Source organism: Nestor notabilis, unplaced genomic scaffold (assembly GCF_000696875.1).
Source record: "Nestor notabilis isolate BGI_N333 unplaced genomic scaffold, ASM69687v1 scaffold23256, whole genome shotgun sequence".
NCBI lineage: Eukaryota > Metazoa > Chordata > Aves > Psittaciformes > Psittacidae > Nestor > Nestor notabilis.
The window spans coordinates 1,831-11,949 of record NW_009932800.1 but is presented as its reverse complement, the minus strand read 5'-3'; the positions used below and the strand labels follow the sequence as shown (position 1 = coordinate 11,949).

At 46.7% G+C, this 10,119-nt stretch overlaps 1 protein-coding gene across 1 annotated transcript; it reads left to right on the top strand.

The window, feature by feature from the left end:
- The first annotated feature begins 501 nt into the window (after positions 1 to 501).
- Positions 502 to 9,734, top strand: LOC104407329 (importin subunit beta-1-like). Its single transcript, XM_010016582.1, has 11 exons — positions 502 to 560; positions 1,727 to 1,874; positions 2,120 to 2,191; positions 4,436 to 4,580; positions 6,187 to 6,269; positions 6,842 to 6,949; positions 7,209 to 7,352; positions 7,446 to 7,551; positions 7,896 to 8,010; positions 8,600 to 8,761; positions 9,680 to 9,734. Coding segments are annotated over exons 2-11 (1,035 nt in total). The 5' UTR covers positions 502 to 560; positions 1,727 to 1,775; the 3' UTR covers positions 9,681 to 9,734.
- The last annotated feature ends 385 nt before the right edge of the window (positions 9,735 to 10,119 follow it).

Below are 10,119 nucleotides of genomic sequence, written 5' to 3'. Positions count from 1 at the left end.
TTGCTCTAATCTGTTGATCCTGGCAAAAGCCCATGTAGTTGTGGCTTTTGTCTTCTGAAGATGATGGTGACTGGGTGTTTTTAGACTGAAGTGAAGATCAGGAGGCTTTCAACTCTTCTAATCCACCTCTCAGAGCAGTTGCAATTGCTCTGCAGTTGGAAATCTCTTGACAGCTACTGGTTGTTGAGACCAGTGATGGCTGTGCAGGGGTTCGCTTGACCACCCTGCAAGTTAATGTTCTGAGTGTGAAGTTTTCACCACTGTTGGACCAAAGGTCAGTGCACTCAGCAATGAACTGCTCCTGGAGGGAGTCATTCATCCTGCATGTCTTTGGGGTGGTCTGGTTACAATGAAAGCTGTTGGGATCTGTTGCTGGGCTTGTGAGGGTAAACTCCATTGAGTAACAGCAATGGTTGTTCTGTGTTTCAGGCCTTCTCTAGTCTTGCTGAAGCTGCGTATGAAGCTGCAGATGTAGCTGATGATCAGGAAGAACCAGCAACCTACTGCTTATCCACTTCATTTGAGCTAATAGTTCAGAAGCTTCTGGAGACTGCAGATAGGTAACATTAAATCACTGACTTGAGCTCTGCAAAGATGCTTCCTTTCATTCCTTCAGGCTGCTGGTCCTCTTGCAGCTTAGATCTGAACGGTGTTTTATGGGAGCGGGGCTTTTTTTGTATCCCATGGAATACAGAATGCTAATCCCTGGAAGAAAGCTGTTCACGCAGAATAATTTCACAGTATTTTGTCATAGCTGCTTTCAGTAAACGTGGGGTTTCCTCCAGGAGCACCCATTCCATGGTTTACTTTGAAGACCCCACACACAGTTTCAGTAGTCCTAAAACTCATCAAGGTTGGCTCCAAGGCCACTAAATAATCAGGAGTGCAGCAAGATGTCACTAGAAATGTGTGTATTGTGCAGCTCACTTTCCTGGGGTTGTTTTATAGCCTGGCTGTTGCTGTGGTGTTACCTCCATTTACATTAGCACCAGGTACTCCCAGAAGAGATGAGGACCTAGTTAAGCTGGATACTGCCCTTTTCCCAACTAAGCTGCAATATAAATAGATGAGGCAAAATATTGCTCTGAGTTCTGCAGATGCAAGAATAAGGGTAAGGCTGAAGTCGTTCTGCCTTGAAGGTCAAATATATCTTGACAGCTCAGAGTTCAATCCTTAGATCAGTTCAGTCGTTGGTTGAAGCCTTTTGCTGCAGGACTCCTTAAATGGTGTCTCTGCTTGAACAGTTCAAAGTCTAAACTCTTCCTTTCTAATTTATATCCAACCAGAAGCTGTGCTTCTCAGAGCTCAAGGCTCTGAAGCTCATCAGTCATCTTAGCATAGATCTCAGCTGTCCTTATGTCAAATTTAACACCCTCACCGAGGTCTGGGAGGGATGGCTGAGGGAATAATATATGTTGCTCACCTCTGGAGACCATCTCTTCCAGACAGAGGAAGAGCACACGGGGAGATGTGGGTTTGAGGCTTTTTCTGTTCCTGTACTTGCTGCCAGTGACTGAAAATATTGGAAATCATTATTAATAGCAAATGAAAAGTCGTTCCAAAAGTGGTTTCACAAATTTCAGTTACTTTGAAGTCTTGGAATACAGGAATGCAAGTACTTCTGCTTGTCACAACACCAAAATTTAGCTGCTATACTAAAAAAAAGAGTCTTGTTTCTAAGCAAGCCTGAGCACTGGGAGCTGCAAATACATCCCTTCTGTTACAGGCCTGATGGACACCAGAATAACTTGAGGAGTTCTGCATATGAATCTCTGATGGAAATAGTGAAAAACAGTGCCAAGGACTGTTACCCTGCTGTCCAAAAGACAACTCTGGTCATCATGGAACGACTTCAGCAAGTGCTACAGATGGAGGTGGGTTTGTTGCTGTTGTGCTGTGGCTTGTCTGGGGTAGGAAAATGAGTTTTGTTGCTGAGTGCATATGTTATGGTATAATGTGGTTTTATTTTGTTAGAGGTGGGTAGATACATTAAGCTGCTGAACAGTACCTCTTGCCTTAAATTTGAAGGAGCACACTGAATCTCTGGAACTCAGAAGCCACCAGGTTTGTGTGGACTGTGGCACAGGCTTTTCACACGTGGGGTTTTGTTCTTTTGCAGTCTCATATCCAGAGCACTTCCGACAGAATCCAGTTCAATGATCTCCAGTCTCTTCTTTGTGCTACTCTCCAAGTAAGTCCCTGTCTCCTGTGTTCGTGGTGATGGGAAAGTGATGATTTTAAGAGATGCTTCTGTACACCAGAGGATGCAGACGTGGGCCTGTTGGAGAGATCTGAATGAGGAAATGGGATCTTGTGTCCCAGCTGACGTGCGTGGGGTGATACAAGGTTCAGAAGGCTCCAGTAGAGTACAGCTTACAAAATATAGGGCAATATGAATAAAGAACACTGTATGCAGCACGTTAAGGGTTGTATATACTTTCAGATTGGCATTTATGTTGGCTACAGGCTGAACAATCGCTTTGGCAGAGACAAAAATCCTCCATAATGGCTTTAATTCGCTCATCTGCCTCTTGTGGTTGGTGTTCTTATTTAAAATGGCACTAATTAAAATGCACTGAGTGTCCTTGAAATTAAACATCTGGTAATGAACAGCCCGTGTGACTGAGTACAAGCACATTCCAGTTCCTTGCTTACTCCTACAAAGTGGTCTTGGTGCATCCACGTTTCATTTCTTGCTTTGTCCTGGAGTTGCTTTTATCCAGGTTGCTCAGTGATTTTTCTAGTCTCTTCCTACTGATTGCAAAGGGAGTTAAATCTCTCGTTTGCTTCAGAAGCTTTTTCCAAACTCTGCTCTGTAGCTGTTTCCTTTTTAATCCCAAAAGCACTTTGAAACTTTGTGGGTGAATATAAATGAATCATCTATATGCAAATTCCTTAATTTTTTCCTCTGCTAAGTTGTATTTGTGGAAAATCAACCTCTTAAGTTGCCTGTTTTCATTACAGTTGGACTCAATGATCTTAAAGGTCTTTTCCAACCTAAACAGCCACTTTTTTTCCCCCAAAACTGCTGAGGAGATTCATCAGACCATCCTGCAATAGGTGCTGTTTGCTACTGAAGCTTTCCTGTTCGTGCTGTCCTGTTCCTGGGCTGTCATGCCTAGATTACTAACAGTTACAAGGTGCTGCTTTAAAACTCTCTATTAGATGTAGACTCAGCATCAACTTGGCTCTGGGCAGCTCAGGGAAGAAAGAGGGTGTTAAAGTGCTGTGTAACCTGAAATAAAAGCAGAGCAGAGTGTCTCTCTGTGCTCAGATTTAGCCCTTTGCTGGGTGGTGTTACCTGTGCTGTGCTCTTTGTTCTTGTGAGCCTTTTCCTCACCCCCAGGTAACAGCCTGTTTCTATCCCATTAGTTTCCCCTTCTCTTAAGCAAGGTTAGGAGGTTTCCTGGGTCTTGCCTCCAGGTTGTTTTGAGAAATCCTTGGCTTCATCCTGCTCATTCAAAAGCCCATCAGCGGCCTCTTTCATTCTCCAATTTTTAGGGTAATTTCCCAAATAATGGGTAAATGGGAATAATCTGTTTAATGGGGAGCCTTCAGCATCCAGAATATCTCTTTGTGGCACGCTGTGATCTCTTTCAGGACAGCTTTGTTTGCCTGTGGGACGTGTAGGACAGGCAGGATTAAACTTCTCCTTTTAACTTGTACACGTGTGTTTCTTCTTTATCACAAAATCTGAACCTCAAGTATTTACAGTAGTTGCTGCAGATACTTTGAGACCAAAGTAAAACTCAGCAAAGAGACTCTATTTACATAGGACATGCAAATTTCTTTTAAATCAGGATACATCAAGGTTGTGTTCTCTAAGTTCATGCGCTGAAAGGAATGGGCAGAGCTTAGGTTCAGCTCAGGTATTTACCTGAGGTGTTTCCTTGGCCTTTCTGCTTGCTCTCATCAGGTATCAGTTTTGCTTTGCAAACACCTCACTGCTAAACCCATTCCTATAAGCGTATTTTGCAGTGGTTGTATGTTAATTTATTCCCTGGCTAAGAGAGGTTTATCTGCAGTTAGCAGTAAGGACAGGCTCATGTCCATGGGTACAACCCATGCTTGGCAGCAAGCGATTGTCATCACGTTGCTGTGATGGAAAAGGGCTTTTTTTGATAGGGCCAAGTACAGGTTGGTCACATTTAATGCCAGCTTCCAAATGGAAAGCCTGGAGAATAGCCTATGCAGCAGGAAGGGTAAATTCAGCTTGTTCTGTAGCTGGAAAATTGAATGCAGCTAAAATGAATGGGACTTTGCACTTGCACTGACAAAGCATATTTTTGCAGCAGCAGAGTTCAAACAGCAGCTTCGTTTTTAGCAGCCCAAATGTGGTCACGAGTGTTCAGAGCCGAGCGCAGGGGATGGAAAGGCACAATCCAGCCTCACAGAGCTGGAAGCAATTACAACCTCTTTCTCCTTGCCCACCCAGAACGTCCTCCGGAAGGTCCAGCACCAGGATGCTTTGCAGATCTCCGACGTGGTGATGGCATCTCTGCTCAGAATGTTCCAGAGCACAGCGGGCTCGGGGGGCGTGCAGGAGGATGCCTTGATGGCAGTCAGCACCCTGGTGGAAGGTCAGTGTTGTGCTGCAGAGCGAAGCTGTGTTCAGGGAGAGGTAAAGCTGAGTCAGAACTGATTTGCTTCCCTCTCTTTTTGTCTGGATGGCAAAAAACAGGAGGGGCTCCTGGTTTTGCTTGGGGTATGGTTTTGACCACGTATCTCACCGCATCGCTCTGTGAGGCTGAGAGGGGCTGGTTGTGATGGACTGTTTCATGAATGAGTGGTTTGTTTTCAGTTAACATAGTTAAAATGCAAATTCTGCCAGAAGAAAAACCCCTCGAGTGCTACTACACAGAGTGTGGAGCACAACCTGGTCCCTGAGCTGCTGCAGGACGCATTTATCTTCATGATTCATACTTGCCACTGCCTGTGACTCATGGTGGGTTTGTGGAGTTTTGTCAGGGGTGGATTTACAGTCACTGTTCTTGTTTCAAAGAAATCACTTGGGCAAAGATCAGCCTTAGAGTGGGTCCCAATGGGGGAAGGAAAATTGGGTTGTGGTGTTTGAGCTTCGTGGCTTGGTGTTAGAGGGTGGTGGATGTGGCATCACCCAGAGCTCTAGGAACACACTCTGCTGTCAAAGGAGTGGGAAAGTTGAGGTGCTGTTGGAAGTCTCTATGTAGCCTCATTGCCTGACACTGCTGCCTTCTCTCTAATAACAGCCAGGCATGGGTTGGAAACAGCCTTCAGGGAGACCAGTCTGTAGAGAGGCTCATTTGAGTCAACTTTCCCTGAGGCTATTATCCTGGCTAGCAGGTGACAGGACCTCTTTCTAGTGGAAGTACATCCCTGGTTCCTCTGGGAGCACCTTTTGAAGTGCAGCAGAGCTAGTTTTGGCTTTTTGGAGAAGCCCATTTCAACACCAGTGGGTTTGGAGAGCAGGTCTTCATCGGGGCCCCTCTGACTGCTCTTGATTGCCTGAGGAAGCTGGGAAGTGAATGAGAAGGCTGAGTGGGATCATTGCACACAGAAATGGAAGTGTGTTCCTCTTGAGACCTTTTCACTTTTGGATGGAGAAGTCTGCATGTGTGGTCTTAGAACTGCAAGTGACTTGGAGAAGGGTAGGAGGCTGCAGAGAGGAGCAGGAATATTTTACTTCCAATTCCAGTTAAATATGAGCACACTGAAGAGTGCCCTGCTTGGACTGAAGAGGCCAGGCAGCTTTTTCCAGAAGGAAGATGTTGAAGCTGTTATGGTGATAAAGTGATGGGAAAAGGTGTATCTCGACATCCTTCCTGAGCATGGGAGGTGGTTGTCTTCAGAGGCCTGCAAGGAACTGAGCACTTCCAAACCTGTTTAGTCCAGATGGACACATTCCACTAATGCTTGGTTTGTGTGTGATGTGGAAGTGTTCCAAAAAACATGGAGACAAGGCCCTTAGTGACACGTTTTAGTGGTGTTACCTGGGGTAACAGTTGGACTCAATGATCTTAAAGGTCTCCAACCTAGTTTGATTCTATGATCTGTGTCTCGTGGAGAACTGGTTGGTTGGGCTTCTGTGGAACCTACAGGTACTGGGGCTGGGTGGAATACAATGGTGGGTTGCTGTGTGGTTCAAGTCCAGCAAATATGTCTTAAATTGGGTTTTTTATTTCTAACCAGACTGTTTTCCATGCTCAGTCTTAGGTGGAGAGTTTCTGAAGTACATGGATGCCTTCAAACCGTTCCTTGGCATTGGACTGAAGAACTATGCTGAGTACCAGGTAGAGGTCAAACCAGGCAGCCCCATGTTCACAATCTCTTAAGTTCTCATCTGCTCATGGATGCTGATTGCAGCGAGTGTTCATCCATAAAAGAACCACAGCTTCTGGGGCTGAAACCAGAATTGGAGCCCCACAGACTTCTCTCTAATTACTGGCTGTATGCACAGATTTAGACTCATGTTTAATTCAGCAGAAGGCCTTCATTGACTCGACACCTGTGTTTTCACTTAGTAGTTGGCCTTGATGAGCAAAGAGGTTGCTGCTGGCTGTGTGGTTCCATTAGAAGGTCAAGTCATGGTGCTCCCTGCGGGGTGGATGTTTAGACCAGCTGCTGAATTTGGTAGTGTTTGTTCACACCAAGTACCTGTTTTCCCTCCCCCTTGGTGAAGCAAGTTGAGCTCTTTGCAGCCTGGTGATATAACTGGTTAAGGAAGGGCCTCATCTGCTCTAAGAGGGTCGTTTGATGGCTGCAGACTCTCACCACTTGGGGCTTTAATAAGCTGAAGCTATAAGGATAGAATGTGGAAGACTGACTCACTGGGTGGGTGTCTCACTTGCTGTTCTATTTGCAGGTTTGTCTGGCTGCAGTGGGCCTGGTTGGTGACTTATGCAGAGCCCTGCAATCCAACATCCTGCCTTTTTGTGATGAGGTTATGCAGCTGCTCCTGGAGAACTTGGGGGTGAGTGTTTACCTTCTCATTAGCCAGTTAGTAACAGTTGGCTTGCACACTGAGAAGAAAGTGGGAGGTGGGAGAAGCAGAAGTGTTAGGCATGCTCTGAAGATCTCGTGTTTGACAACTATCTGGCTTACTATTTGAATGGAATCCAAATTTATTGGGGGTAAGGATGTACATTTTCAAGGGAATGGCCTAATTTATTAGCTCCTCCCTCCTTAAAAAGAAAAGCAACTGAATGTAACAGCACTGAACTCTCTTCCAGAACGAAAATGTTCATAGGTCTGTGAAGCCTGAGATTCTCTCGGTGTTTGGTGACATTGCCCTTGCCATTGGAGGAGAGTTTAAGAAGTACCTAGATGTTGTACTGAACACCCTCCAGCAGGCTTCTCAAGCACAGGTTGATAAGGTGAGCCAGTGGTGCTGTGCCTCTCCAGTGCATGCAAACCACAAGGAAGGGCTGTGCACCCACTGAGTGTTGCTTTTCCTCGTGCCTTTCCAGTCTGACTATGACATGGTGGATTACCTGAATGAGCTGAGGGAGGGCTGCCTGGAAGCTTACACTGGAATTATCCAGGGATTGAAGGGAGACCAAGAAAATGTGCATCGTGAGTACTCTGTCCTGCTGTGGTTGTTCTGGGCCTGAGGTGGGAAAGGGAGATGGGAAGAGCTGGGCTTGCACGAGCTGTTGCACGGTGGTTGTCGCATCCGAGGGCATATCCTTGTTCATTCCCTTTGTGTGGGAGCGAATGCTCTGCTGCCATGAGTCAGGAGTGGATTTGGAGCCCTTCACTACACTTCCTCTTCCTCTGGCAGTGTTTCCCCTCCCTCTCTCAGCGTTTCTGGGGTCAGGTTCTGCCTGTTTGGAGCTGTCCTGGGAACCCTCTTCAAGGGCAGACTGTAAAACACAACTTCTGCTTCACCCTGCTCTCATCAAGCTCTTTTCTTTCAGCGGACGTGATGCTGGTGCAGCCCAGAGTAGAATTTATTCTGTCTTACATTGACCACATTGCTGGAGATGAGGATCACACCGATGTTGTAGTGGCCTGTGCTGCTGGACTGATCGGGTAAGCATCCCAATCCCGTTTCAGCACACTCATTAGATGGACAGAAACCTCTGTACAACTGCCTTTCATGTTTGAAGCTGTGTTTATACGACTGTCTGAAGTGTTTAGTGTCAGTTCTGGTGTGGTGGATGTTTCACCCAAGGTGTGAAGTGGTTTTGCAGGTGAGCTCCTTTACCTGACAGGGTGAAAATCTGTAGGTAGGAATGAACACTGGGGGTGTGTTACAGAAATCCCAGATCTGGGATTTGTCAAGGATGTCCTGGGTTTAAAAACAAGCTCCACCCCCCTCCACCTTCACTTGCCTGGGTACGGAGGAATGGAGTTCAGGGTGGTTTAATCTTGTCTATGGAATTTAGGGAAGGGAACACGAGAGAGATCGGTCTTTGGACAAGGAGATTGAATGTCTCCAGTTAGTCACAATTCCAGAAGACTGTTGAGCTTTCCTGCTGAAATTAGTGACCATATGCAGCATTTTAAAAAGGACATGAGCTGTGAGTCAGATTTCTCTTTGCTAGCAAGAGCTGATCACAGTGGTACTGGAACATCTGCTTGTGGCACTCAGCCTTACAGCCTCTCTTTTCTTCTTCAGGGATTTGTGTACAGCATTTGGGAAAGATGTACTGAAATTAGTAGAATCTAGACCCATGATACATGAACTGCTAACTGAAGGAAGAAGATCCAAGACGAACAAAACAAAAACCCTTGCTACCTGGGCGACTAAAGAACTGAGAAAACTGAAGAATCAAGCTTGGTAAGGGCTTACACCCACCTCCTTTTCATGTTGCATAATCGTGAAATTGGCTAAACTCCTGAGCCTGAAAGAGAGGCTTCACCAAAGCCTTGTTCTCTAGGAGGTTGTATCTTGGGTAGTTTTCTGTAAACAAGCCCCATCTGTGGTCTTTGTCTCTCAGAACAAGTACAGACTGAGGAGCACGGTGAGCTGCTTGGCTTTCACAGGGCCAGGTGCAGACCAGGGGGCTTCTTGTGTTGTGAAATGTGTTGCCCTTGCTAGTCAGGGGCAGTCTGGAGCCTTGTTGACTCCTCAGTTCTACTTGGAGTTCAAGGAGCATCTGGATAACACTAAGAGTCTTTATGGTTTAGTTTTAGGTAGTCCTGCGAGGAGCAGGAAATTGGACTCGATGAACTAACTCCCTTAAACAGGGGAGATTTAGGTTGGATGTAAAGAAGCTCTTCCCTGTGAGGGTGCTGAGGTGCTGGCACAGGGTGCCCAGAGAAGCTGTGGCTGCCCCATCCCTGGCAGTGTTCAAGGCCAGGTTGGACACAGGAGCTTGGAGCAACCTGCTCTAGTGGAAGGTGTCCCTGCCCGTGGCAGGGGGTTGGAACCGCATGATCTCAAGGTCCTTTCCAACCCAAATCATTCTGTGGTTCAATGATCCTTAAGGGTCTCTTCCAGCTTGAGCTACTCTGAGGCTGTGATTCTGATGAAGCACCACAAAGGAGCAGATTGTAGAGAGGGGTAGGATGGTGTGTCTGCATTTAGGAGAATAAATCTGTCACAGCTTTGTCACCCCACCTTGGGAAGTTCCAGAGTGTCCCGTTCATTTCTCTCTTGCTTCTGCAAAGTCTCTTTTTTCCCCCACTTACTGGTAGCTTCACCTCCTGCCCGCGGGGCTGGGGGTACTTGTTGATGAACCCTTTTTGCTTGCAGATCTGTTACCATTGGGATGACACCTGAGGCCCCCACTGGAAATCTCCAATCTTTTGAGGAAAAAGCAAAACAAAACCAACAAAAATAAAACCAACCACAGAAGTGAGGAGTGTGCACGGATGCTGAATGTTTGGGAATGAGAGGATGAGTGTGAGTGAGGCTTGAAACACACCACATTGAGAATCCCGCCACAGCAGCAGCGCTGTCAGCGACCTGAGCACTGACTTGCGTAGGAATCCCGGCGCCGGCTGGTTTTGGGAAGAGGGAACGACCCGATTTCTGGCCAAGGAATGAGCGAGTCTCTTCTTCAGGCAGACCAGGACCAGCTTCTCTGTCGTGGCCGGTGTAGAAGGGGAACACGGCCGGTTTGGAGGAGAGGAAACTGGGTTCAACTGTGGTGCTCTTGGCTTGGGCTGCTGGAGAGGGATGGAGCCCGGGGC

Coding starts and splice junctions, on each gene's coding strand:
- LOC104407329 (XM_010016582.1), top strand. CDS start 1,776: ATGGAAATAGTGAAAAACAGTGCCAAGGACTGTTACCCTGCTGTCCAA. Junction 1,875..2,119: donor AGCAAGTGCTACAGATGGAG/GTGGGTTTGTTG, acceptor GTTCTTTTGCAG/TCTCATATCCAGAGCACTTC. Junction 6,270..6,841: donor AGAACTATGCTGAGTACCAG/GTAGAGGTCAAA, acceptor TTCTATTTGCAG/GTTTGTCTGGCTGCAGTGGG.